The sequence below is a fragment of the Fragaria vesca genome, linkage group LG6 (genome assembly GCF_000184155.1).
Source record: "Fragaria vesca subsp. vesca linkage group LG6, FraVesHawaii_1.0, whole genome shotgun sequence".
Lineage (NCBI taxonomy): Eukaryota > Viridiplantae > Streptophyta > Magnoliopsida > Rosales > Rosaceae > Fragaria > Fragaria vesca.
Genome location: NC_020496.1, coordinates 32,548,128 through 32,575,225, shown reverse-complemented (window position 1 = coordinate 32,575,225; position 27,098 = coordinate 32,548,128). Strand labels below are relative to the sequence as shown.

The following is a 27,098-nucleotide window of genomic DNA, read 5'->3' as shown; positions in this document are numbered from 1 at the left end:
CAAGCATTAGACCAACTTTTCAATCACATATCAACATCTCCACCGTTCAATATTTAGATGTATATATGTAGATCATTTCTGCAAAAATTTCATCCCATTTGGTGATCGTTAAGGCTTCGAACTAACTGAAATCAATTGATGGATCAAATCTGCCAAACCTGAACCGTTCATGCCTATAATTTTAATTCGCAGTTTTGAACACCTTACCGATCACCAATTTGGATGAAATTTTGCAGAAGTGATCTACATATTAGGACCTAAAAACTGAACGGTTAAGATTGAAAAATGTGATTGAAAAGTAGATCTAATGCTTAATCCCTCATATATGTCAAAAAAAGGGATCCCTTAGTAGAAGGGCCCTCTATATATATATGTACTACTTATTAACAACAACTTCATATATATCATCAAATCATCAACCAAATCGATCAATACATATATACACTACTGGAAAAAGTCACATAGGAGATGGAATAGTTTCGTCTCCTAAGTAACAAAATTCGTCTCCTAAATACTTAGGCGACGAAATATTCATCGCCTAAGATCTGTCGCCTAAGTGGCATGAGGTAGGTGTTAGGACGACGAAAAATTGAGTTCCGTCGACTAAAAATTACTTAGGCGACGAAATTTTTATCGTCTCATAAGTACTTAGGCGACGGATATTGTTTAATGACAAAAAAAAATATATTTTTCCCCTAGGCGATGGAATTATTGGATTCCGTCGCTAAGTTTGAAAAAAAAAAATTAACATCGCCGCTGCAGCGGGCTCTGCCCCAAATACCACCACCACCACCGAAATAGAAACCATAACGCCGCCCCCAAACTCAACCAGTCCAACCCTAAAATGTATCACATCTTCCCCAAAACCATCAAAAATCCATATCAACATATATATTGATTTATTCCTATCCAAACCAACCTCACCTATTTCTCTCCCTCTAAACCCGAATGGACCGCCACGGCCCGCTTCACTCTCGCCCGTCAATCCTCGCTCGCCCCCGATCAGGCCGACCCGAGCGTTGCCGCCGCCGACGACGGCGTCATCAACCTGAGTGTCCGCCTCATGTACTTGACCAACGACGGAGGAGAGCGGTGGTCTTGTCGGCAAACATAGGGACCTCACCGGAGGGGCAGTGCCGGAATCGGTGTTGAGGGGGATGGTGTGAATGAAGCCATGAGTTTGAAAAGGGGTTTGAAATTAGAGAAGAGAAGGAGAGAGGAGAAGAGAAGTGAAGGAAGAGAGGGAGCTAGGTGGGAGTTTGGAGAGGGGAGGGGAGAGGAGAGAGAAGGGATTGAGAAACAAAAATGAAAGGGGGCGGAGATGAGATGAGAGAAAGAGGGTGAGGTTGAGTTTAATTGGATAGGGTTAGTTTTAATGAGATGAGAGATGAATTTTTTTTTGAAAAAATTTAGTTTGAATTTAAGTTAAAAAGAAACTAAAATTTTTAAAATTTTTAAAATATTTGGTTTGAGTTTTCCTGAAATATTTTAGCGGAAACGTTGCCGCTAACGAAAAGTTATACTTTCATCGCGTAAGTAATTAATCATTTTATTTTATTTTTTAAAAAATAATAATTCCGTCGTCTAAGTAAAATTTTCTGTCGTCTAAGAGATTCTTAGACCATGAAATACATTTTCGTCGCCTAAGTAATTATTTTTTTATTTTTTATTTTTTTAAAAATAATTCCGTCGCCTAAACATATATTTCAGTCGTCTAAGAGATTCTTAGACCACGGAATACATTTCCGTCGCCTAAGTCCTTCTTAGGCTACGAAAAAATTTTCCGTCGTCTAAGTCGTACTTAGGCTACAAAATTAATATAATTTCATCGCCTAGGTTCTTTTTTCCAGTAGTGATATATATACATCCAACGTACTCAAAATCGATCAACTCAAATAAAACTCAAAATCAACATATATACACATATACGTACCTATATATAGATCCACAAACTAATTATGGACAGAATTCGACAACACCCAAACTTTTTCTCCTTTTTTTTTTCCCAAATGAGCTGTTGTCCAAATCTGCAAATATAAGGCATTTTAGCCGAAGAAATTAAAATTTTGTCGGCTAAACTTTTAAAAATTTCGTCGGCTAAAGTTCGCAGACTATAGCCGACAAAAAAATTATTTAGTTGACGAAATGAAAATTTCGTCGGCTAAAGTTGACCATAACCGACGAAAATTTAAATTAGCCGACGAAAAAATAATTCGTCGGCCTGGTTTTTTTATTTTCATCGGCTAAAACCTTTCTTCTGGTAGTGTTACCTGACAATGTTTTAACGAGGCAACACTAGAGCACATATCAGAGGAAGCTAATGACAGAGGATACCCAAGGGGGAGTGTTGTAAATAGTTATAAGTTAGTGGGTATTCTTGTAATTAGCTGACTAGAGTTGTTATTGTAATTTACATCATGACCTCATCTCTATATAAAAGAGAGTTCTCAATTCAATGAAACACACATATTCTCTTATTCTCTTGGTTGTTTCTCTCTTTTCTCAATTTTTCATTTTCGTTTTACAACAAAAGGTACATTGTATAACTTCCTGTAACATTTTAACGATAATTTCACATAACAAACACATTCATCGCTATACAATAATTTTTGAATGACTAGCCCATACACTAGTGGATTACAGATCTTAGCCGACGAAAATTTTCCGTTGGTTAAGAAACATATTCCGTCTACTAAGATCATAGCCAAAGGAAAATCCGTCGACTAAGATCCGTTGGCTAACAGTCGTCTGCTTAGACAATAGCCGACAGAAACATATATTTCCGTCGACTAAGAAATATCTTAATCGACGGATTCTAGTCGACGGAATAATCGTCGACTAAGTTCTTGTTTCTTAAACGACGGTAAAAATCCGTCAGCTATACTTCCGTCGACTAAAATTTACCTAAACGACAAAAAATTGGCTTCTTTACAGACGAAATATTCCGTCTGCTAGGATTCAAGTTTCTTAGACGACGGATAATGACCGTCAGTTAAGATCTAGCCGACGATATGGTCTTGGTTCTGTTCCTTCTTAGCCGACGGAAAATATATGTTTCCGTCGGTAATGATTGTCTTATACCGACGGAAATGAGTCTCTTTCGTCGATTAAGAAGGTCTATGGTCGGTCGTTATTCACTCTTGGCCGACAGAAAATTTTATTTTCCGTCGGTAAGATTTGTACAAGTACTGAATTTTCCGTCAGTAAGATTTGTACAAGTACCGACGGATTTCAATTTTCCGTCGACTAAGGTGATCAGAATCTTTTTTTTTAGAATCTTTTTTTCACAAATAATTATTTGTTTTGGTTTTTAATTTTTTTACCGATAAAATAGATATTTGTTTCGGTTGTTTTAGAAATAATTATATTAAAACTAAATATATAAATCGAATCATTAATAATATAAAAATTATGCATTAATAATTAAAATTGTGTTCATACAAACTAAAATTCGACTAATAGAGGTTCAAAAACTGATCCTTGTCAACAAATGCCGGAGACGACTGAGTAGGAAGAGGAGGTGGAGACGACTGGGTAGGAGGAGGAATCAGAGATGACTGAGGAGGAGGAGGACCCGGAGAAGAATGAGGAGGAGCCGGACCTTCAGGTTCCAGACCTAGGCGAGAGAAGATCTGGTCCATCCGTGAGTTAACAGTAGTGTACTGATTACGGTACCACGCAGACTCGACCTCAGCCAGCTCAGTCCGCTCCTTATACTCACGGACCTCTCGCTCAAGGCGTTCAATCCTTTCCCTGTCTTGATTTGGAGGAGCACGACTCCGCAAGGTCGAACCGGACGAGGACTGGCTCAAGTCTCGCTCACCTGCTCGTCCCATCCCTCGTATCTCCTTCCCTTTACGCTTGTCCAACACAGCGTCCAACACATCAATTTGTTGTGTTTGAATGATCTCCATCATTTCCTCCTCTGTAGCTTCTGGATTTATCTTCTTCAAGTCTGTCTTTCGGCTTTTGACCAACGCAAGCATCTCCTCCTGCGTAAATAAAACACCAAGGAATACACCAATTAACCACATAATTCAACAACAATTACACCAACCACATAATTCAACAACAATTACACCAACATAATTCTTAATTAATACTAAGTATCCAAATCAAAGAGACATAATTAAATAAATAATTAAAGGAAATACACTTACGTATTTCTTGGTGGCCACTTCGTCACCGGGTCTCACATAGCTCTGCTCGAATCCCTTGATGATCGGCAAGGGCTCACCTTTGTTCCTCAGATCCTCCATGATGTAGACAATAGGAGAAGACCCGCTGTGGTGGTGCATCGTCTTCTTACCACGGTTCTTCTTGTTCGCGTTCGAGAGTTTCTAATACACGATATAAATAAAATATCATTAATTATATTTTTTTATTAATTAAGAAAATAAATAATAATATTTTATTCTATAAACCTAAAACATGGCAATAAATAGCATAACCAAAGCCACAAAATCATCATGCATAATCGTCAGCAATGTTAAGTTTTACAATTTTATTTTTTTTAATAAGAACAAATTTAATAATATATTATTCTAAAAATGCTTGAAAAAATATATTATTGTAACAAAATTAATAATATATTACTCTAAGATGAGTAGTGATACATACACCAAAAGGAAATATACACATACCTTGAACGCGTCGCTCTCAAAATGCGTGCAGAGAAAGGCCCACTCATCCTCCCTCCCATAGAACTCCGTCGGCATCCCTTCTGGTCCACGCTCTTGGTAGACATTGTGACACTGCCACTTCCACTCCTTGTACCTAGCCTGTGCCGTGTCCATGATCCACCTCACCGTCACAATGTCATTGTTGTCCCACATGTACCATGGCTAAGAAATAAAAATAAATTAATACATCAACAAAAGTATTAATTGAAAACTATTCAAATAAACCAAACTAAGTAAATTAATTTTTATGTACTTACCGACAATGCGTTCCACACCTTCCACTGTTCCGATTGCTCAAGGTCGTGGAACGTCCTAGCCCTCATTCCAACCAGGCTACGTATGGCCGACCCAATGTCCTTGACCAAAAGACTGTTGACCCCTTGAACCTTGGGCCCTTTCATATGAGGGAAATACTCGATCGGTATCTTCCCCCCTAGCTTCTTGCATAACGCCTCCGTCGCCTTTCCACACACAAAATATACTCGATTGGACCTACAATAAATAAAACAAAATATTAGGTATCATTTGCAAAAAAGATTCAAGTTAATATAAGTAAAAGAATAATAATTGTTTTAATTTTTTAATTTTATTTATTTATTATTTTAAATAAATAAATAAAACTACAAAAAAAATAAGCCTTTTAATCATGCCAAGAAAATTAAAAAAATAAACGATTTTTTTATTTTTTTATTCTTTTATTTAAAAAATTAAAAGATTTTTTAAAATTTTATTTTTGCAGAAACTTAACCCCGATATATGCCAAGAAGAAGAAACATCATTACCTGTAGTGGCGGCCTTTGCTTTACAGCGGGCACTAGGAATGGGCCTGTTGGTTTCGGAAGCCGATGTGGATGACACTTCAGTGGTTCCGGTCGTCGCCTCAGCAGTGGAAGTCGTATCGGATGGTATAAAGGCCGGCTTGATGAGCAAAGGAGGAGCCCCTGGTGGTACTCTTCCAGCCGGCAAAGGTGTGGGCTGGCCGGCAGTAGTCTGGTAACATAAGGCCTCCATCATCTGTTGAGCCCTCTCGGAGCGTTGCTTCCTCTTCCCAATGATCAGCATCTTTCTTGCAATACAACAAGTTTATAGGGAGTAATGAGTTATAGTGCAGATATCTAAGTCACTTATTGGGAGTAGAGATAGCTTGGTGTTAAATCACAGTTCACATGGACATAACAATGGCAGAGTGTAGCAGAAAAACCACAATATGAGGAAAAATTGAAAATTCTTAAACTCTGAAATTTTTTGTTTCATAAGTTGGCTTTGCATATTGAAAAACTAAAGGTCTCCATATGACTGCCATAGACATTTTGAAATTCACTTGCACTCTACTATCATTCATGTAAAATCTGTAACCATCTACAAGTTTGGCCTTAACTAAACGGCATATGCACTTTGTATATAACCAACAACATACACCAAAGCAACTCATCTCTACCTCATCTTTGCATAACTTCATCTCTACTTGGCATTAGGAGATACAAAATAACATCATCATCCAAACACCGTAGCAGCAATATGACAAAGGCAATAATCCTGCCAATTTCTTCATCACTAGAACAACATGCCAACACATTTGAATACCATCTCTTTTGGTTAACAGCAGACATAAACTTGGATAAAAGAAAAACATGGAAAACTGACATTAAGCATAACCGGCTAAACCATAGGTAGAATCCATGAATCAAGAGATAGCAATGCAATCTGCAAGACACAAACATAACCAGAGCCACAAAACAAAATCAACCAGCAGCACAATGACACAAACATAACCAGCTAAATGCACATTGATCACAAGGTCACCAACACAAAAGACACTACTTTGTAACTAAAAGCAAAATCAGTTTCACACTCGGTTAAGAACAACTCCTTACCTAGGACCAAAAGCAAGCCAGAGGAAAGCTGCTTCAAGAAAACAACCCTGTTGCGCTTGAACCTTCCAGCCAGAGTGATCAACACAGTTCCTGGGGTAATGCTTGCCCTGCATAGGCTTCAACGTCAGCAAATCAAACACATATATTACTAAACAAACAGTTTCACACTCGGTCATCAATTCACAGAAGAGGAGGCTCCCAGAGATGAATTCATCAATTCATCACAGAGTAAGAAAATCGGAGAGTTTAAGAGACTAACCTGCCAAACACAACGGAGGACGACGTTCTGGGCAGTCGGTTTGGGTGGAGGAACTGGTGAGGGTGAGGGCGAGAGAGAGAGAGAGATCGAGAGAGACAGAGACAGAGACAGAGAGAGGCGGTCGGACGGGTTAGCTTAGGGTTTAGGTCGGCTGGGGTGGTGGTGTCTAGGAGGCGGTGATGGGTGTAGGAGGCGGTGGAGGAGGCTTGGATTGGGTGGTGGAGTTAAACGTTCTGGGCAGTCGGTTGGGGTGGAGGTGTGGGGTCGGACGAGGTGGCGTTGACTGTGGTGGTCGGGTGGAGGATTGGAGCTCGTCGGCAGCGGAGTGGAGGAGAGATCGAACAAAGTAAAGAGAAAAAAAGTCGACAAGATAGGCTTTTACAGTTGGTCAATACCAACTTAGGCGATGGAAAAAATTCGTTGGCTAAGAAAATTTCAATTTTCGCGGAAAAAAAGCGCAATAATAAACCGTCAAAATTTTCGTCCTCTTAGTCGACGGAAAATAAATAATTCGTCTGTAAAGAAAGTCCTAGTCGACGGAAAATAAATAATTCCTCGGCTAGGGGAAAAATTCACAAAATAAAAAACAGTCCAATTCTAAAACCGCCAAAAATCTTAGTCAACGAAAATTATTAATTCGTCGGTTAAGATTTTCCTAGCCGACGGAAAGTTAAGCTTCCGTCGACTAGGAATGATCTTAGCCGTCGGAAAGTTAATTTTCTGTCAGCTAGGAAATAAATTCTTTTCAAATTCTTTCTTATTTGCTATGAATAGTAATAATAATAAAGGCCGTGAACATATTTGACGCAAAGTGTTCCGATCGCTCGATATATGAAAATAGAATTGTTAATACATCGATCTCCGAAGTTATGCAAATTCATAATAAACCGATGAAAGAATATAATACATCCCCAAATTAAGATTTAATCATACTCGTCTTCATAATCTTGGTCTTCGGGATCATCAACTTCCTCGAATTCCTCTGAATCCTCATCTTCTTCGTCCACGTATTCGTCATCTTCTTCGGGTTCGGGCATTGTAACTTCAATGTAACCTGTAATGGCCGGAACGTGTTGGTCGTTGACGCGAATGTCCACGTCATTGGGAATTACAGGTGGAGTTTCCTCTTGATATGGTTCGTTCGATAAAGAGCTCGGTTCCGTACCCTCATCCCCTCCTAATGTAGCTGCACTCTATATATTCCTATGTGACATTACTTGCACCACTTTCCAACCCTCACCCATAGCCGGATCATCAAGATAAAAGACTTGTTGTGCAATGGCGGTAATAACAAACGGCTCATTCTCATACCATGAAGTGTTTGTGTTCACTGATAACAAACCATGGTCTGTAACCGTACTCCTGCAAACATTTGGGTCAGTATTAAACCATTTGCACTTGAACAAAACGATTGGCATACAGTTCCCTTAGATTAGTTCGATAATGCTGATAAGCACCCCGTAGTAGTTGTGAGACTTGCCCTCAACCATGACTCCATTGTTTCGGGTGATGCAACCATCATCTCGTTCTAATGTCACAAACTTAACCCCGTTAACAAAACATCCTGCATGTGCTTTGTGCTTTAGCGGTCCGCCAGCCAAACAGTGCAGATTAGGGTCGTAAAATTCACGTTGGTTCTGTTGAATATGCATCATCTGCAAAATAATGCAATTTAGTCAAACAAAATGATGAGAAATAAATTAAAATTATAAGTAACTTGAGAAGAACGTACCCAAATCGGGAAGTAGTCAGGAAAATCTCTCTCGTGAATGGCTTCATTCCCATTTTGCCTGCTCAAATGTTTCTCCAGATAATCCTCCAATTCATCGCAATGTTGAAGGACGCACCAATGAGCCTCCTTCAATTCTTCGCGACTCAATCTGTATTCCCTACCTAGCCTGCCATACGGTTGTACTTCGTCAGAAACAACTGATAAATGGAATTGATTTCCCCCTCCTGAAGATTCCCCTCCCGTGTGTTCATCATTAAGATATGTTTTGTAGAAGGTTACACACTCACTAGAAATGTAAGCCGCTGTGATCGAACCTTCAGGGAAACGTTTGTTCCTGTTCGTCTTCTTGTAATCTCCAAGTTGCCTGCAAAATAAAGAGTTATTGCAAAAATTCATGTTATGTGAGACTTTATTGACAAAAGTATACACTGCATACATACCTCTCGTTTGGATAACACCAGGTATATCGTACCGGACCCGTAAGTAACACTTGTTCAGGAAGGTGGAGCATGAGGTGGACCATGATGCTAAAGAAAGTGGGGGGGGGGGAAGGATCCTCTCTAGCTTGCACATGATGTACGCAATATCGTCTTGCAATGACCGGACCTCTGACTTTTTTAGCTCTTTAGCACATAACCTCTGAAACAAGTTGGACAAAGCCACCAACGTGTTAACCACATCACTCTGCAAATACGGGCGAATGACCACAGGAAGAAGACGTTGCAGCAGAATATGACAGTCATGGGTCTTCAACCCGATAATTTTATTTTCCCCCATCTTAATACATCGAGCTATATTTCCGGCATACCCACTAGGATACTTAACCTCACGAAGCCACTTAAATATCTCTGACCTCTTATTAGGAACCACCGTGTAGCCTGCTTGAGGCATTACATGTTTGCCGGTCTATTTGTTCAGCTTTATCCATAGCTTTCGACGTATACCCATCTTTTCAAGGTCAGCACGAGCTTTGGCGGTGTCTTTGGTCTTGTCTTTGATGTCTAGAATTGTTCCAAGGATGCTGTCACAAACATTCTTCTCTATGTGCATAACGTCTAAGTTGTGTCTGATCTTCAACGTCGACCAGTAAGGCAACTCAAAGAATGAACTCCTGTGTGTCCAATACTTAAACTCTTCAGGGGTGGGAGGATTTTGGTCGTTTACATACCTAGAGCTGCTCAAAATTCCAAACCAGTGCTGGTTCAGCATATCCAGAATCCATTGACCAAACCTCCCTTCGGGTTTCGGGCCTTGCTCAACAGTCCCATCAAATGGTTGTGCATCGTACCGCCACGGGTGATCTGGTGGAAGCCATCTACGGGATCCTAAGTAAACAACTCTGTGGGTATGATGACTGGAATTGACCTCGTCTATACATACAGGGCACGCTTTGTATCCATGGGTAGTTTGACCAGACATCATCTCGTAAGCAGGAAAATCATTGACGGTAAAAAGAACCGCTGCTCTCATGAAGAAGTAAGTCTTACTATACCTGTCAAAAGTATGGATTCCATTTTCATATAACTGCAGGAGCTCGTCGATTAATGGCCTCATGTACACGTCCAAGCATTTTCCTGAAGAATACTTGCCCGGAACTAACAGAGTAAGAAAATTATACTCCGTCCTCATGCACATGTTTGGAGGCAAGTTGAGCGGAAATGTTATCACAGGCCATATACCGTAAGAGTTATTCATGTCTCCAATAGGATTGAATCCGTCTGTTGCTAGTCCAAGTCTGACATTTCGACATTCAGAGGCAAAATCAGGAAATGAACGGTCAAAGTGATTCCAAGCCTCCCCGTCAGAGGGGTGTGTGAGATTATCCGGATCTACCGTAGGCCTATCCGGCCTCTGCTGGTGCCTTTCGTGGTGCCATCTCATATGTTTGGACGTATGTGAAGACATGTAGAGACGTTGTAGACGAGGACCCAATAGGAAATAGCGAAGAACCTTCCTAAGAATGGGGCCTGTCTGTCTAGAACGAGCGTGGGATTCATACCTCGGCTCATAGCAGTGTGGGCACTCCAATGCATCCTTATAACCTTTGTAGTACAGGATGCAGTTATTGACACATGCATCTATCTTGATGTACTCAAGACCGAACTCACTCAAGATGCTTTTGACCTTGTCATAATTTTCCAGACAGTTGTTGTCAGCAGGAAGCAACTCTTTCAGAAGTGCAATGTCATCGTTAAAACAAGCAACGGTCTTGTTCCTCTTCTTTTTGATACTCATTTGCTTCATGACAGTTTCCAACATAGTATGCTCACTTCCAGGGTACAGCGGTGTCTGTGCGTGCCGCATAAGCCTGTTATAACTATCATAGTCACTACTGCCGACCTGGGAGACATTAGGGAAGGTTGTATTGCTGTTGTCCTGTGAAACACTTCCATCGTATGCTGAGGCGGACGGAAATGCATCGTTTAAGAAATTTATCACACCAGGGTCCCCAAAATTGGCACTAGAGGAAGACTCGCCCTGGTTACATTGTGCTTGAATATCTACAAGTGTGGGACAAATACCGTATTGTGACAGGTGAACATACATGTCCTCAAAAGTTACAGAATTGGCAGATCTGTTGCGACATTTTCCGCATGGACAAATGTGGAAAAGTTGTCCAGGAGAAGTCTTGCCACGGACAAACTCGATAAATTCAAAAATTCCTCTCATGTATTGTAATATCCCGAAATTTTTAGATACTAGTTTCTATTTATTTTTATTTGGTTGACTTTTAGTTGACTTTTTATTCATTGGGTTTCTCATTAAACTTCCTTCACGGAAGTTGTAGAGCATGGCGATACGAGTTTGTAGACACGCGGCACGTGTAAAACGGACTTCGTTTGAGAAAGTTTTGGTCAACGGAAGTGTTGTGGTTTTCGGGGTTTTTAGTATAAATAGAAAATGTGTGTGGGTATTTTTAGAAAACCCTAAAATTGCATCAAAGCCCCGTTCAGCTCTCTCCCTCTCCTCCCGACCGCACGCAGACCTCATCCTTGCCGGAGCAGAAGTCCACCGTTCGGCCACCGCTTTGACTGCCGCCAGTCCCATTCAACTCAGTCGGACGTCGCCTCCAAGTCTAGGGTGGTGTAGCACGGCATCGCAGGCCGGAGATAGAGATGTTGGCCGGAGAAGCTTCACGTGGTTCGCCGAAGCAGAGGTCCACCGTCTGGCCGCCGATTCGACCGCTGCCGGTCTCGTTCGGTTTTCTCAGACCTCCTCTTCACTTCTAGGGCAGCGCCGCTCGTCGTCTCGCCGCCTAGACGCCGCTGCTAGGTGGAGGAGCTGTGGTGGTCTTGCCGGATTTTTGTTGGTTTCGACGGCGTTTTAGGCCGGAGTTGGGTGAGTCTTGCTCTCCTCCTTCCTCTAGAGATGTTTATGCCTCTCTTGTGATCTAAAGTTTGAAGTTTAGGGCACTAGTTTGCAGATTTGGGGGTGGAGTTTGTGATGGCTGTTTGGGGCAGTTTAAGGCCGAACCAAGCTTAACCTCAGGTATTAAAAGTGTTCCTTTTGATGTGCTCTATAAGGTTGCTGTTGGGAGTTTGTGTAGATTTAGAAGTTTCGGGGTGGCCCGTGGGGCCCACTCACCACCGCCTGTGGTGGCGCGTGGCGGCGCGTCCGGTAGTGTCTGTGGTGTTTGTGGTGCTGGTTAGGTAGTGCTCATCAGTACAATTGTGTTGTTATGTGGTTCGTGGATTTTGGTTACCAAGATTGCATGCTAGGACCTTTTGGTTAATTTTAGGCTTATGTGAGGTTTGAGTTTAGGTTTTGAGGATTTGAGGCAACTGTATTGAGTCGTTAATTATGACGACCTTGGAAAGTTGTCCTCCCGTGAGTTAAGGTTTGTTAAGGGTGCAATATTCTCTTTAGTTGTTTGGTTACTAAGGTTAGTATTTGTGTTGTTTAGGTAGCTTGTGGAGTTGTTTTTGAGCTTAGTTCTTGAGTTTTTTTGTGAAGACGCAGCGGGATTTTTAGGTGAGTAACATCTCACTAAGGTTCACTCTGTGACCTATTTATTTATGGTTATTTTGATGATTATGATTGGTGAAAATGTTGATGATGATGAGGATGATTATTGTGTTGATGATGATGATAATTATTATGATGATTCATTTTTGATAATGATTTTGATGATGATTATGATGATTTTAATTTAAAAATTATGTTTTTGGTTTGTTTTAAAATAATGAGCTTGATCGCCAACGGCTCATAGATAAGTTAAAACAAGTTTTCCTTATATGATTATTTTAAGTTCCTTGTGATCATAATTTTATTGGTGATTGATAGATTATTTCTTGTGGAAATATCTAGATTTATTCATATAATTATATCAATGTGGAAGGATATAATTTTATGATGTGCTCTTTGTGTTGTTGATGATGTTGAATTAAAGATATGATGGTATTTAAATGTTACGTTTTTTAAATAATTGTGGTTGCTATGATAATGATTTTGATGATTGTGATGATGATGATGATGATGATGATGTTAATGATGTTGAATTAAAGTATATGTTATTGTTTTTTTTAAAAATAAATAAGCTTGATCGTCAACGGCTCATAGGTAAGATAAAACAAGTTAGATAGTCAAACCGGGTTCCAAGCCTTTAATCGGGTGATTGGTTGCGGTTATGATGATTCTACTCTTTTGTGATTTGTTGTGTAGATATATAGTCAAACTGGGTTCCAAGCCTTTAATCGGGTGATTGGTTGCGGTTATGATGATTCTACTCTTTTGTGATTTGTTGTGTAGATAGTCAAACTGGGTTCCAAGCCTTTAATCGGGTGATTGGTTACGGTTATGACGCTATTATTATTTTGTGATGTGATATTGGACAGTCAAACCGGGTTCCAAGCCTTTGGCCGAGTGATTGGTTACGGTTAGGAATAGAGCTCTAGTCCGTCTGTCGGTGTAGGTCATGGGAGGTACCTGAAGGTATCTGAGACCCATGGGTACATAAATTGTTATTGTAGGTCATGAGAGGTATTTATTAATATCTGGGACTCATGGGTACATGTGTTTGTTGTAGGTCATGGGAGATACCTTATTGGTATCTGAGACTCATGGGTACATTTGTATTTGTAAAAGTATTGGTTATGTGGTTTTAACATTTTCTTAATTGTTATTATTTAATTCTTTATTTGAATATCTCCTGAACTATGCTTAATGCAAGAGATTCTTTAATCGTAATTGTATGATTTTTAGTGAATTTCCTGAACTATCCTTTTTGCAGGATTCACTTATGATTTTGATTGTTGTATTGGATTGTTCTGTTTTCTTATTTACTCACTTTTGAATTTTATTGTTTTGAGGTGATTCCTGAACTAAGTTCTAAAAGCAGGAATTACCGGTTTTATCTTATGTGGTGTTGGCATGGAGATGTTAAGTAAATTTTGAGAATTACTCACATAAGCTTTTTAGTTTACCGGGTTTGTTGTTTACAACCCGGTGCACCAATTCATGGTGTAGGGGTTAGACCTGCAGGTGATGATCAGCAGGGTTGAGGCAGAAGCATAGTAGTTGGGTATTAGATGAAGTACATTTTATTGTATAATTTTCGGTTTGTTTTTAGGCACATTTGAGCGTCCTTATTTTCTTAGATTTTTGAAGTTAATGTGATTAAGGAGATGTAATGTATAACTCAGTGATGAGTTTTGTTGATATTTATATTTCCAGCTTTTGGGTTTAGTTTGGGATTGTTGAGCAGGTATTGGAGTCTTATTTTTGAGTTATATCATGCCCAAATTTTTGAAATTTATCCTTCGAAAATTGGGGTGTGACATGTATCGCGGATGCCCTCTATGTAACTGCATCCAACTCTTGTCGGCCATGTTGTAACCTGTAATATAAGGGGAAACGAAAAATCTAACTATAAAAGTACTGCTCGCGTAAACAACGGTACGTATTCACCACGAAAACATAATGTGACAAAAATAACTGATTTAAACAAAAACATCATCAAATCAAATTCTTGATTTAAGACCATATATATATGCATGAAAATATCGATGTCATCACGAAAATAAATGATTAAATATATCTAAGCACAAACTGAAAATAAAAAATTTAATGTAAGCATAAACAAAATAAAATATATATATATGATCTCAAACACAAATTTAATATAATCGATCATAAATGAAAATATTATCACGAAAATAAATATTGTTTTAATATATCACCACGAAAATATCATCATCAAAATATCGATCATTTAATACACATCATGATTTACATAAAAAAAGATAATGAATACATTAATCACATATATAATATATATATATATACATTGATTTAATAATTAAACATCATCATTTTCTACAACATATATAATCTAATCTAATCTAATCTATATATACGTATATGATTTGCATAAACAAAATTAATATATACAATCAACAAATTAAAAATTCACACACACATATATATACATCCATATATATATATATATATACACACACAATATACGTATACATGCATATATATCTAATCAATAATCCACACACAATTAATATATATAGAATATATTAATCAAACCATATATAATTAATCGTATATATGTATATACACACACACACACACAATAAAAATAACAAATTAAACGAATATGGGAGAGTTCGCCGGAAAATATGACCGGTGAACTGAATTCCCTCGAAAATGTATAACAAAGGTTGAAGAATATGTACCAACGATCAAATTAAAATGCTAGCTAGATTAGTTGCTTGAACTTCAATTCATGGTGAGAGGTGTTTCGGCGACGTCGGGGAGGTGTTTTATTTAGAGCAGGTGATATAGAGGAGGAGGTTTTTTGCAGGAATGATGTATTCTGGGTTGAAAAATGGAACTTAACCGAGCGGAAGATTCCTTCTGCGTGTCAGAGAATAATTCAGCTTTATTTTTTTAACCGACGGATTATTTTTCTTAGTCGACGGAAAATTTTTCCGTCGACTAAAAATATCCTAGCCGACGGAAATTCCAGTCCAAATTTTTCCGTCGACTTAAAAGGTCCTAGCCGACGGAAATTCCCGTTCAAATTTTTCCGTCGGATAATAAAATCATAGCCGACGGATTGGTTCACCTTTCCTACGAAAGTATGTTCGTTGGCTAAGAAAATCTTAGCCGACGGAATTTAATTTTTCCGTCGGCTAAGATCCATAATCCACTAGTGATATATCTCGTTTAAGCTCATACGTACAGTACTGAACACGAGCAATTTGGTATTTTAGACTTCAGCAGAAATTTGCATGACCCTCTCTAGCTACCTAATGTAGTCTTAGAATGAATGCAACGCCAACAACACGGGAAATAAGGCAATCACAAACAGTGCACTCTCTTTGCAATGCTATCAAACCCCCTTTATATCTTCCAAATCGTCCATCCACCCTTCCCCTTCCCTTGTCCAACACAGTTGTTTGATCAGAAGTATGCGAACATTGTTTTCTTTTTTTCGTTTCTAATCTTCTCATTCAATTTACGTAGGATTGAGAGTTACTTTCTCATTTCAAGTTCTGATGTCGGGTACTTCCAAATTGCAGCAGCTCGAAATGGAGAAGTGGTGGAGTGGAATGGGCGGAATCGATCGGTAAATAGAAATGAAACACTCGGTGAAACTAAATTGAAAACATAGCCATTGAAAAGACAATCATGACAGAGTTAGGTTGCGAATGTCTGAATCAACAGTGTAGATTAAACTACATGGCCACCGCAATAGTCTGCTTGTTGTCTTCTCACGTCAAATACACAAACAATAACGTATACAAATTGGCCACCGCAACCGTGTTATGACAGACTCACCATATTCTTGCATGTTTTGTTTTTTTGTTTTTTTTTTTTCCAGAGAATAGACAATTTCATTAACTTGTCCATGATCAGAAGGCGCTTACATCAATTTGCCTACTTGCAACCAATAAGTCTAACCAATAAGTCTAATTGATAACAAGTACTAACAAAGAGATAGATAGCCCTTGTTACAAAAAACCATGGTTCTAAAAATCGCCGCCTAGCTGCCTAGGCACCCGAATTCACCAATCCGTTCCAATTATGGGGTAATTGTTTGAGCTGGGCGCCACCATGAAAAACGGCCGCCTAACGGCGACTAGGCGGCTGGGCGTGTTAGCTGGGTAGCCCGATTGGGCGGATAGGCCATGCGTTTTCCTTTTCTTTTTTTTCTTTTTTTAGATTGGCCGCTTGGATTTCCTACTGGAATGTTTGGATTGAGACTCGAAGACGGTGATGAGGAGCATGAAAATCGTTGGACTTTTGAGCTTAGATCGCGATCCTTTTCTTGTAGAGAAGGAAGATCTAGAGAAGAAGAAGATTGAGATTTGGAAGCTAATTTTCGTCGGACTTGTGGAGTAGTGAGCCTCTGCGTTTTCTACTATACGTGTTTCATTGATTGACAGAATTGGGAAGGCGGAGTAAACGAAGAAGTTGGAAATTGGGTGAGAGATTTGAGATTCTAATAGAGCTGACACACGTGGAGGAGTGCATGGTAAAGGGAGAGTGACCCTTTTGGGTTTGGTTTTATTGATCCATATGTATACTTATCTGATAGAATTTTAAGCCCAATTTTAAACAAGTAAACTAAAAAATAAGGACAATTTTTATATGTTTATAATTATTTGGTATTAAAAATTAAAATAAATACAAAAATAGAAAACTGATTAATCCCCGATTAATCTTTTGGGTGCTGTCCGCTCGACTAGCACCTAACGTTTTTTAGAACCTTGTTACAAACAAATGCGCTCAGTTAAGCCTAACACATCTAACTTCCAATTATTCCTATTTAAATTTCATGTAGCGGTAATACCCATTGTCTACGGACCTCAATTGGTGTACAACAAAGTAAAATCAAAATCGAAACAAGAATAGTCTTCCATCAGATGTCTAGGTAAGAAACAAGGAAATTAAGCTACCTCATTGCCGTTGTTATTAGGGCTAGCCTCTCCCTTGCCAAACTTTGGGGTTGAGATACGTTGAGGCGGAGCAACTGATTCCTTCACAGGCTTTGGTACTTTGTTAAGGCTACCAAGAGGCCTACCAACCTTCTTCTTCTTCTTCAGGGAGACCAGGGTTGAGTCAAGATCAGACTCTGACAGCCCTAGAGATTCAGCATGCAACACATGAACCTTTCCCCCAAGAATGGTTTTGAGTTTCTTGGGAGAAAGAGTACAACGCCCTTGTCATTCTCTCTTCTTGGAGGAAGCAGCTATTGTCGCCTTGGGAGAGGCCGAAGTAGGGACAATTGTCATCCCTAGTTCTCCACCATCATCACTGATCAAAGAGCTATCTTGCAGAATAGGTCCTTGCAATCCAATCTCAGTACATGCATTCTCAGATGGCAAAGTTGTTGCCTCTACTGACTCCGAGTGCCAAATTACAGGCTTCTTCTTCTCCTTCTTCTTTGGCTGTGCAGAGGCAGCCTCTACCAAAGGACCTGGAGATTTAACAGCAAAGGCATAACCAGGTGGAGGGGCTGAATGAGGGAAAATCAGAGTTGGAGCCACCGGGTTAAGAGCCGGACGCTCCTCACACCTGATTCCAGAATGGGTGACAAGCCAACAAACAAAGCAACGTTCTTGCAGGTGTTCATGCTCGAATTTCAGCAATGGTTCGACTCCCTTGGATAGGAATACACTACGTTCAATCAAAATAGGTTTTGATATATCATGAGTAAATATAATGTTATTTTTTTTTTTATGGATACATGTTATGTTGTACGCTTGATGTTAAGAGGGTAGTGTATGTATAATATTATGATACATGTTCTTCGTGTTTTTGCTTCCAATATCGACATTCTAGTTCTATGACGGCAGATAATAAACAAAGGTTATGACGGGTTTTATGAGTTATATATAATGGTTGGTGAATTTTCTTGGTTTGGAGGTGGATATGTTCATCACTTTCACTAGTTTATCTACATTTTAACTTGTCAATCTCATGCCTGTAATTTTGCTACATAGTTCATATATATGTTCTTTGAGATTTGAATTCGGACCCCCTCTATTGTAATTTTTTATATTTTTTCGAGTGTTGGGAATGTCATTTGGTGCAAATAACTTGTTATTAATTGTCCATAGAAGGTGCCAAGAAAAAAGAGTTACGTGAATCTGGTAAACATTATTGCCCACAGAACTTTGTTCTGGTGTGGACCATAAAACCTTATCTTCCTCGACCAAAACAATGGACATGCATTCTCTTACGTCAGTAGCAAAGCCATGGTGTCTGGTTCCCTAAAGTTTTGTATCACTATATTACTAGAGGGAAAGAGAAGGCTGCTCATATTTCTTCATCTATTCCATTATTTTCATGGCTTCCCAAGAATACCAGCTTCACTTTGTCTTGTTTCCTTTCATGGCCCAAGGCCACATGATTCCAATGGTAGACATTGCTAGAATGCTTGCACAACACGGCGTGACTATCACCATAGTCACCACGCCACTTAATGCAGCTCGTTTCGAAACAGTTCTTGCTCGCGCCAAAGAATCGGGGTACCAAATCCGGTTGATGCAGCTGAAATTTCCATTCGAAGGAGCTGGCTTGCCTCATGGCTGTGAGAATTTGGACATGGTACCTTCTTTCAACTTGGCCTCAAATTTCTTCAATGCAACCAAAGGGCTACAAGAGCCAGTAGAAAAACTGTTTGAAGAACTGACCCCCAAGCCAAGTTGTATCATCTCAGATATGTGCTTGCCGTGGACTATCAACATCTCTCGCATGTTTAACATTCCGCGGATATCTTTCAGTGGAACATGTTGCTTTACTCTCCTATGTTTTAGCAATGCGCGCTTATCCAAGGTTCATGATGAGATAACATCAGAGACGGAGTATTTTGTCCTGCCTGACTTGCCAGATCGCATTGAGGTGACCAAGGCTCAGCTGCCAGGAACTATGGCACCAGACTTGGAAGAGTTTTATGAACAAATGCTTTCAGCTGAGATGGCCTCATATGGGATAATTATGAATAGCTTTGAAGAGTTGGAGCCAGCATATGTTCAAGAATACAAGAAGGTAAAGAAGGATAAAGTCTGGTGTGTTGGTCCTGCATCACTATGCAACAAAGATGACTTGGATAAGGCACAAAGAGGTAACAAGGCCTCGGTGGATGAACATTACTGCTTGAAGTGGCTTGATTCTTGGGAACCAAGCTCAGTACTTTATGCTTGCTTTGGAAGTTTATGTAATCTCATACCTGCACAACTGATAGAACTTGCATTGGGGCTGGAGGAATCCAATAAACCATTCATTTGGGCTGTGAGGGGAAGTAGCCAGTTAAAGGAATTGGAAAAGTGGATAACAGAAAATGGTTTTGAGGAAAGGACTAAAGAAAGGAGCCTGCTGATTCGGGGTTGGGCTCCGCAGACACTGATACTGTCACACCCTGCAGTTGGGGGTTTCTTGACACATTGTGGTTGGAACTCTACATTAGAAGGGATATGTGCTGGGGTGCCTTTGATTACATGGCCACTGTTCGGAGACCAATTTCTCGATGAGAAACTAGTAGACCAAATTCTAAAGATTGCGGTGAGAGTTGGGGTGGAATATCCAATGAAGTGGGGAGAGGAGGAAAGTATTGGGGTGTTGGTGAAAAAAGAAAATGTGAAAGAAGCAATAGACAAGTTGATGGATGGAGAAGTAAGTGAAGCGAGAAGAGATAGAGCCAGAGAGCTTGCTAAATTGGCAAAGAGAGCAGTACAAGAAGGGGGATCTTCTCACCTCAACATTCAACAACTAATCCAAGATATCATGCAACAAGGTAATTGCACAGAGACAAACTAAGAAGAAAATGCAGTATCATTGTAAAGGTTTTTCTTACAGATTTTGTCTACCAGAGTAGGGAATGACTTTTATCATCCAGGATTCGGTCTTGCTCTCATCACTTGTTTACAGAAATCACACGGTTGTAGGCTTTAAGCTATTTTTGAACTGACAGAGCTGCTATACGAATTGCTTGACTTACATTCAACTCCTTGTTTTTTTTTGTTTTTTTTTTTCTAATTTTCTTAAAATGTTTATCGTAGGAGCGTGATTTATTTATTTTGGTTATGCCGTTCCTTATGAAATGGCAGGCTCTTGGTGTTTACTTACTGATGTGTTAAACCAAACTTATAGAGTTATCCTTCTACATGTGTTTTATGGTGCTATGATTCAAGTAGAAAATGCTGTTATATAGGGCGACTATCTTGGTTCATCACTTTAAGCTTGCTATTCAATTCTTCAATTCCCAATTTAAGTGGGACGAAATGAGGCATCTACCATCTTCACCAAAGCAAAGCAGAGTCGAGAACATTATGATGTAACTCTTAGTACAGAGGTAATGATATATGCCTATAACTGTAACTTTTACCAATGCAAGGGAGATTTGAACCAAGCCATTTGCTGTGGCGCTAAATTGTTTTCTGTATGATAGTTTGTTGCATAGTGTTGTAAAAACGAAATGCAGTGATATATATGCTTATAAAGCTAAAAGGTTTTTTTGACTTTATCAACGGTTAAATTTTTGAACTACTTATAATACTCTTGAATAATTAAAACTTTAAAATATGTTTTTTAACAGATGAATGACAAATTAGTAATTGCAAATGTTATTGGAAACAAGAAAAAAAAACAGAAAGAAATAAGCTTAAAACGTGGGAGGTGGGAGAGAAAAGTGGGGAAGAAAATCAAATTTTGAGCATAACTGTAATAGTAAAAAAAAAAAAACTACACACACGCACGTAGTGCGGGTCAAGATGCTAATATATGCTTATGGAACTTTGTCCCCACAAGTATATAAACCTCTATATATTGCAACGCATTCCCTGATATATGTTTTGTACTGATAAATTCTCATTTCTAGAGTTATATAATATCCCTAAACTACCATCCACTTAACTGCTGTCTCGTCCCATATCGTTGCCTAAAATACACGATCTGTATAATGCTCACTTTGTTTAAGCAAGGCTATCATGGCTATGGATGCACCGGCAAAGGGCTGGAAGAGTCGTCGACATTACGTATTGTAGTCGGTTGTGCGTAAAACAACCTTCTAAGCCAGTAAACCAGCAAACATCCCACCCTGGTCAAGACAACGGAGGCCGCCCTAGGGTTCCCATCCATGTGTAGGATAGGCCGGGCCCGACCTCGGTGGTAGCATTGGGCTGGGAACGGTTTCAGAAGGCATAAGGGAGTTGGGTGTTTGAAGTAACAGCAAAGACAGTTGTCCCACATCGGTTTTCAAGTAAAGAGAACCCACTCTGGGCCATAAATATGGCTCAGCCACCAGTTTGTCAAGTATCAATAACTACCCTAGTAATTACATTCAACCAACAGAGACTGACTTAACCATCGGAGGAGGAAAGACCGGAAGCCCCCGGTCATCCTTGTGCTTGCAGGTCAACGAGAGGATAGTTTACCACCCAACAGACACGCCATCAACTTCTACAGCCCTATCCGGGATTGTGCATAAACAGGTATGCTCTTACGTACATCCATCAGTAATGCGTTGTTTTAGAGTCTTAGAGAGTGAACTTGTCAAAATTACACATATGAGTCTCTTTGTTCCCAATCCTCTGTGTGTGTGAGTGTGTGGTGTTTGTATGCAGGCTAAAGCCAAAAACTTAATCACATAGATGCAAGAGTTTTGTCACACTTATCAGGCTTACATATTATTTTCTGACACAGCATCTTTAAGAATGCAGGACATGCACTAATGCATCCAAACACAATCACTAAATACTTAAATAGTTCAGAAGGACAGATCATACCACTATAATTGAAACTTTGTGTGTTGAAAAACATATATTACATAATTACATGATAAATATTGTAATTATTCTTATTATGTGGCTATTCCTGTAAATAATTATGGGTCTAACTTGTAAATTATAATTGTATAAACCCTAGTAAACCCCTATATAAGCTGAGTTTATCTGATGAATGTAATAAACTTTTCTCTCTGCCTTCAAATACTCTCTCCCATTTTTGTAGTTCTCAGTAGTCAAATCATTTCTTCAACCAAATTTCTACACTTTTGGTTTGTTGCTCATTTCTTCAACCAGATTTCTACATAGAATCCTGGTTTAGTAATCTCAGTCTCTCTATTGCAATTGCAATGGCTTCAGAATTCCATGATCAGCTTCACTTTGTTTTGATACCCCTAATGTCTCCTGGCCACCTTATACCAATGGCAGACATGGCTAAGCTATTGGCACATCATGGTCTGGAGGTCACAATTATCACCACTCCCCTCAATGCCATTGGAATCAAACCAATCATTGATCGTGTTGTTGATTCAGGTCTCTCCCTAAATCTAGTCCAGTTCAGTTTGCCACTTTCTGAGTGTGGCTTGCCAGAGGGATGTGAAACATTGGAATCTGTCCCTGCAAGAAACTTGTTTCGAAATTTCTTTGATGCAGTTAGCAGGATGCAGCAACCAGTGGAACAATTGCTTGAGACAGTAAAACCGATTCCGAGCTGCATTGTCTCAGACAAACATCTGCCATGGACAGGTGAGATTGCTCAAAAGTTTGGGATACCGAGGTATTGGTTTGATGGGACTAGTTGCTTTACTCTATTGTCTAACCATCTTATAGGGACATCCAAGATCGTTGAGAGTGTTTCCGGATCAGAATCATTCCTGGTGCCTGGTTTACCTGATGAGATTGAGCTTATTTTAGCCCAACTACCGGCGCATTTGAATCCTTCTAATGTGGACTTCAGAGATTTCCACAGAGAAGTAGAGGAAGCTACAAAAGGATCATCTGGGGTAATTGTAAATAGCTTTGAGGAATTGGAGACAGAGTATGTCAAAGAGTATAGAAAGGTTAGTAATGTGTGGAGTATTGGTCCAGTGTCACTTTCCAACAACACAGACTTTGACAAAGCTCAAAGAGGCCACAAGGCCTCCATTGATCAGAACCAGTGCTTGAGATGGCTTAACTCATGGCCTGAGAACTCAGTTGTTTATGTATGTCTTGGAAGCCTCGGCCGTATTGCAACTCCTCAGTTGCTAGAGCTTGGATTAGGCCTGGAAGCATCAAACCGGCCTTTCGTTTGGGTGATCAGTGGAGACAAATCAGAAGAATGGGGGAATTGGTTGTTGGAAGGGGGATTTGAGGACAGGATTAAAGGTAGAGGCCTTTTAATCCATGGTTGGGCACCACAAATATTGATATTGTCACATCCTGCAGTTGGTGGATTTTTAACACATTGCGGTTGGAATTCGACATTGGAAGCGATATGTGCTGGTATCCCAATGATAACGTGGCCTATGTTTGCTGAGCAGTTCTATAATGAGAAGTTCATAGTGCAAGTGTTGAAGATTGGTGTGACAGTTGGGGCCTCAGGGGTCATTCCTTTGGGGAAACAAGAAGGGTCTGTTGTTTCGGTGAAGAGTGGCCAGTTTAAGGAGGCCATAGAGAAAGTGATGAGCAAGGAAGGGAATAAAGAAGGAGAAGATAGAAGAGAAAGAGCAAGAAAGCTTGCAATGATGGCCAACAAATCTACATTCGAGGGAGGCTCTTCTTACCATAATATTAGACTATTAACAGAAGATATCAGATCATACAGAAACAAATTAGCATTCCAGAATTGAGCTAAGTGATTGTAATTCATTTCAACTGGCAATAATAATTTCAGTTTGTGGTCAATAAATTTGAAAAATGTAGCATGCCTTTTTGTTTAGTTTTTCAATTCTATCATCTCAACTAGCAATAATAATTTCAGTCTGTGATCAAGAAACTTGAACTTTTCTAATTGTATATTTATTTCTTTCTTTTTCCCTAATATTGAGTTTTGCCTGTTGAGCACTATGAGGAGAAATAAAGTTTGGGGTTCTTTTGCATATATTTCATTAGATTTGACAGTTTGATTTCATATTCAGTGGCCTCGTACTAGTAGGCTTTCCTATCAAAATTTGAGAACCCTGATTATAGAAATTTCTGATAAATTCATCTCACTACCCAGTAATTGATTATGTGACTGCATAGTTGTGATTCCCTTACCCTCTTTGTTTGGCCTAGTGTAGGCTGTGTAGCTGTATGATTTGTACTGTCTTCTACCTGTATTCAGAAAAAAAATTCAGTTCCTTCAATGAAAAAGTTAGCTAGCTAGTCTGGTTTGTAACTGTGCTTTGTTTTTTGTTCTTTTTCTGGGGATGTTTAGTTCATTTTTTGCACTTCGTTCCAAGAATGCACGTATCTTTGTACATATTGGTTACACAGGTCCTTATGATATGACAATAGCTCTAGCTATTTACTATACTAACGGTTAAATCGTGAATGATGCTAGCAAAAAACAGGTTATTGGGCGATTGCATGACTCCATTCTTCAGCCAAAGCTTGCTGTCTAAATCTCCACTTTACAACTGACGTCATCTTTAAGCCATTAAGATGTAAATCTTAGTACAAAGGTAATATGCCTATAACTGTAGCTTTTATCAATGCAAGGAACCCATCTGTGGAAGCTTTCTGTATGCAAGTCTGTTGATTAGTGTTGTAACAACTGATGAAAACCAAATTCAGGTGTTTGTGGTAATTGAAGGAAATGCAGTGAGTCTAGAGTTTATGGAAATTGGTTAAACATAAAATTCTTCATTTTAAACCATCTTCTGCCATAGAATTCTCATCAAATGAATATACCTCTACACTACGTACAACGCAGTACTTGATACATGCCTGTACTATTGAAATTCTCATTCTATGAAGTTCTATAAACCACTTGGCTCCTGAGTCCTGATCGACTTGTCCCATATTCCCTTGCTGATAGACTAGTGGTTGGTATGATGCTCTGATAAAACTTTTAGTCCAGAAGAATGCTAATGTCTCTGTAGACTGACATGTTTTATAGAATGGCATGTATTAATATATACATATATACATAAGTACATATATACACAGTACATACACATACATATGCTTGAAACTGGGCTCTACTTAGGACTTGGGAGCCATCGAATGATGACTGTTAAATCACCTTACGCTGATCCATTAATTCTACACTGTTTCTTCTGTACATTAGTGGGATTTTTTTTTTTTTGAATAGAGGTTTGGAACCCAACCTACCTGGGAGGCTCAGTCTTATACCCGTTATCAATATTAATAGAGTTGTGCATCTCCCAGGGGACGTAATACATTTTACCTCTAAGCACACTAGCTAGAAGCATTACATGAATCAAATTAAGATTCATAGAGGACATATTGTAAGAAAAATTGAACTGCACCTACATTAGTCAAATGTTTCTACTTTGTGACAAGTTGTTGAAACACGAGGCTTAAGATTTATGACCTTAATTCTATATGGCATGTCATGTTATATATACACATCATTAATTTGATAAATCATGTCATATCATTCTTAGGTAAAAATACAATACTTACCCAAACAATTAATGATGCTACATACTAATATGGAATAATTTCTTAATATATGGATGCGTATACCAAATTTAGTTTATCAATAATGACCAAGTTAATAATCATACCAAATTAGACTTTATATCATAAATTTATTGATATTGTAAATTTATTCTTTGTGAATCTAAATTTAGTTCTAAATTTTTATTCAAAAAATATATTTTTTTTGTTACAAAATATATATATAGTTCTAGACTTTTAACTTATTAATTTTATATTTTATATTACGGGTTAGAATTTTGATATCTATATATCTAAATTTAGTTCTATATATATTTGTATCGAATTTAATAAAAAGAATCTCTATAAACTTTATGGACGAATTATATATATATATACAGGAATTCTCAGGTGCGGACGTCCGCACCAAAGTGTTGGTGCGGATTTCTATTTTTACACCACTTTTCGATCGAATTTTCTCATCTCCACCGTCTAGTATCTAGATAATATTATGTAGATCATCTCTGTAAAATTTCAGCTAATTTGATAATCGTTAAGGCCCTCAAACTCGAAAAACAAATGGACGGACTGAATTCTGTCTGGTTGTGTTCATACCAGAAAAACTCGAGTTTGAGGGCCTTAACGATCACCAAATTGGCTGAAATTTTGCAGAGATGATCTACACAATATTATTTAGTTACTAGACAGTGGAGATGAGGAAATTCGATCGGAAAGTGGTGCAAAAATGGAAATCTGCACCGAAACCTTCGGTGCGGACATCCGCAGCCAAGAAAGGCTGTATATATATATATATGTGTGTGTATACATATATGTGTGTGTGTGTATATATATTCTCATAAGAATTCACATTTTTGAACAACTAGTATATTCTTAAAAACATTTGTCACATTATATTTTAGTGCACGATAGTGATGGAAAGGAAAAAAAGAGAAAATAAAGGATAGAAATATATAGTTTTATATAAAACAAAGACAAAGTAATTCATTTTTTTCACTTAATAAAATGACAAAATAATTTAGGCCATTAGATTATGAATAATAAGATTGTCTTTTTGTTTAAGAATGACATGACATAATCTTTTTAATTGATGATATGTCTAGGTGACATAATATGTTACCTAAGATTAAGACCACAAATCTTAAGATTATTAAGGCCAACAATCATTTTCCTTAAAACACCTTTGGTACGTAAAAGGTTGAT

At 38.7% G+C, this 27,098-nt stretch overlaps 5 protein-coding genes across 5 annotated transcripts; 2 read left to right on the top strand and 3 right to left on the bottom strand.

Annotated features, from left to right (window-relative positions):
- Positions 1-3,455: 3,455 nt before the first annotated feature.
- LOC101311215 lies at positions 3,456-5,586 on the bottom strand. The gene is made up of 5 exons (XM_004306133.1): positions 5,465-5,586; positions 4,940-5,174; positions 4,644-4,844; positions 4,161-4,340; positions 3,456-3,992 (listed from the first exon to the last, which is right to left on the bottom strand). The coding sequence occupies exons 2-5, from the start codon at positions 5,081-5,083 to the stop codon at positions 3,456-3,458; spliced, it is 1,062 nt and encodes a 353-aa protein (XP_004306181.1). The 5' UTR covers positions 5,084-5,174; positions 5,465-5,586.
- A 2,152-nt stretch (positions 5,587-7,738) lies between these two features.
- On the bottom strand, positions 7,739-9,438 carry LOC101310926. The gene is made up of 5 exons (XM_004306132.1): positions 9,128-9,438; positions 8,548-8,911; positions 8,273-8,470; positions 8,127-8,177; positions 7,739-8,008 (listed from the first exon to the last, which is right to left on the bottom strand). Exons 1-5 carry the CDS (start codon positions 9,436-9,438, stop codon positions 7,739-7,741), a joined length of 1,194 nt encoding a protein of 397 aa, XP_004306180.1.
- Positions 9,439-9,453: 15 nt separating this feature from the next.
- Positions 9,454-11,217, bottom strand: LOC101310635. Its single transcript, XM_004306131.1, has one exon. It carries the CDS (start codon positions 11,215-11,217, stop codon positions 9,454-9,456), a length of 1,764 nt encoding a protein of 587 aa, XP_004306179.1.
- A 7,635-nt stretch (positions 11,218-18,852) lies between these two features.
- LOC101310346 (UDP-glycosyltransferase 73C1-like) lies at positions 18,853-20,322 on the top strand. The gene has a single exon (XM_004306130.1). The coding sequence runs from the start codon at positions 18,853-18,855 to the stop codon at positions 20,320-20,322; it is 1,470 nt and encodes a 489-aa protein (XP_004306178.1).
- A 2,314-nt stretch (positions 20,323-22,636) lies between these two features.
- LOC101310054 (UDP-glycosyltransferase 73C3-like) lies at positions 22,637-24,144 on the top strand. Its single transcript, XM_004306129.1, has 2 exons — positions 22,637-23,033; positions 23,118-24,144. The coding sequence occupies exons 1-2, from the start codon at positions 22,637-22,639 to the stop codon at positions 24,116-24,118; spliced, it is 1,398 nt and encodes a 465-aa protein (XP_004306177.1). The 3' UTR covers positions 24,119-24,144.
- The last annotated feature ends 2,954 nt before the right edge of the window (positions 24,145-27,098 follow it).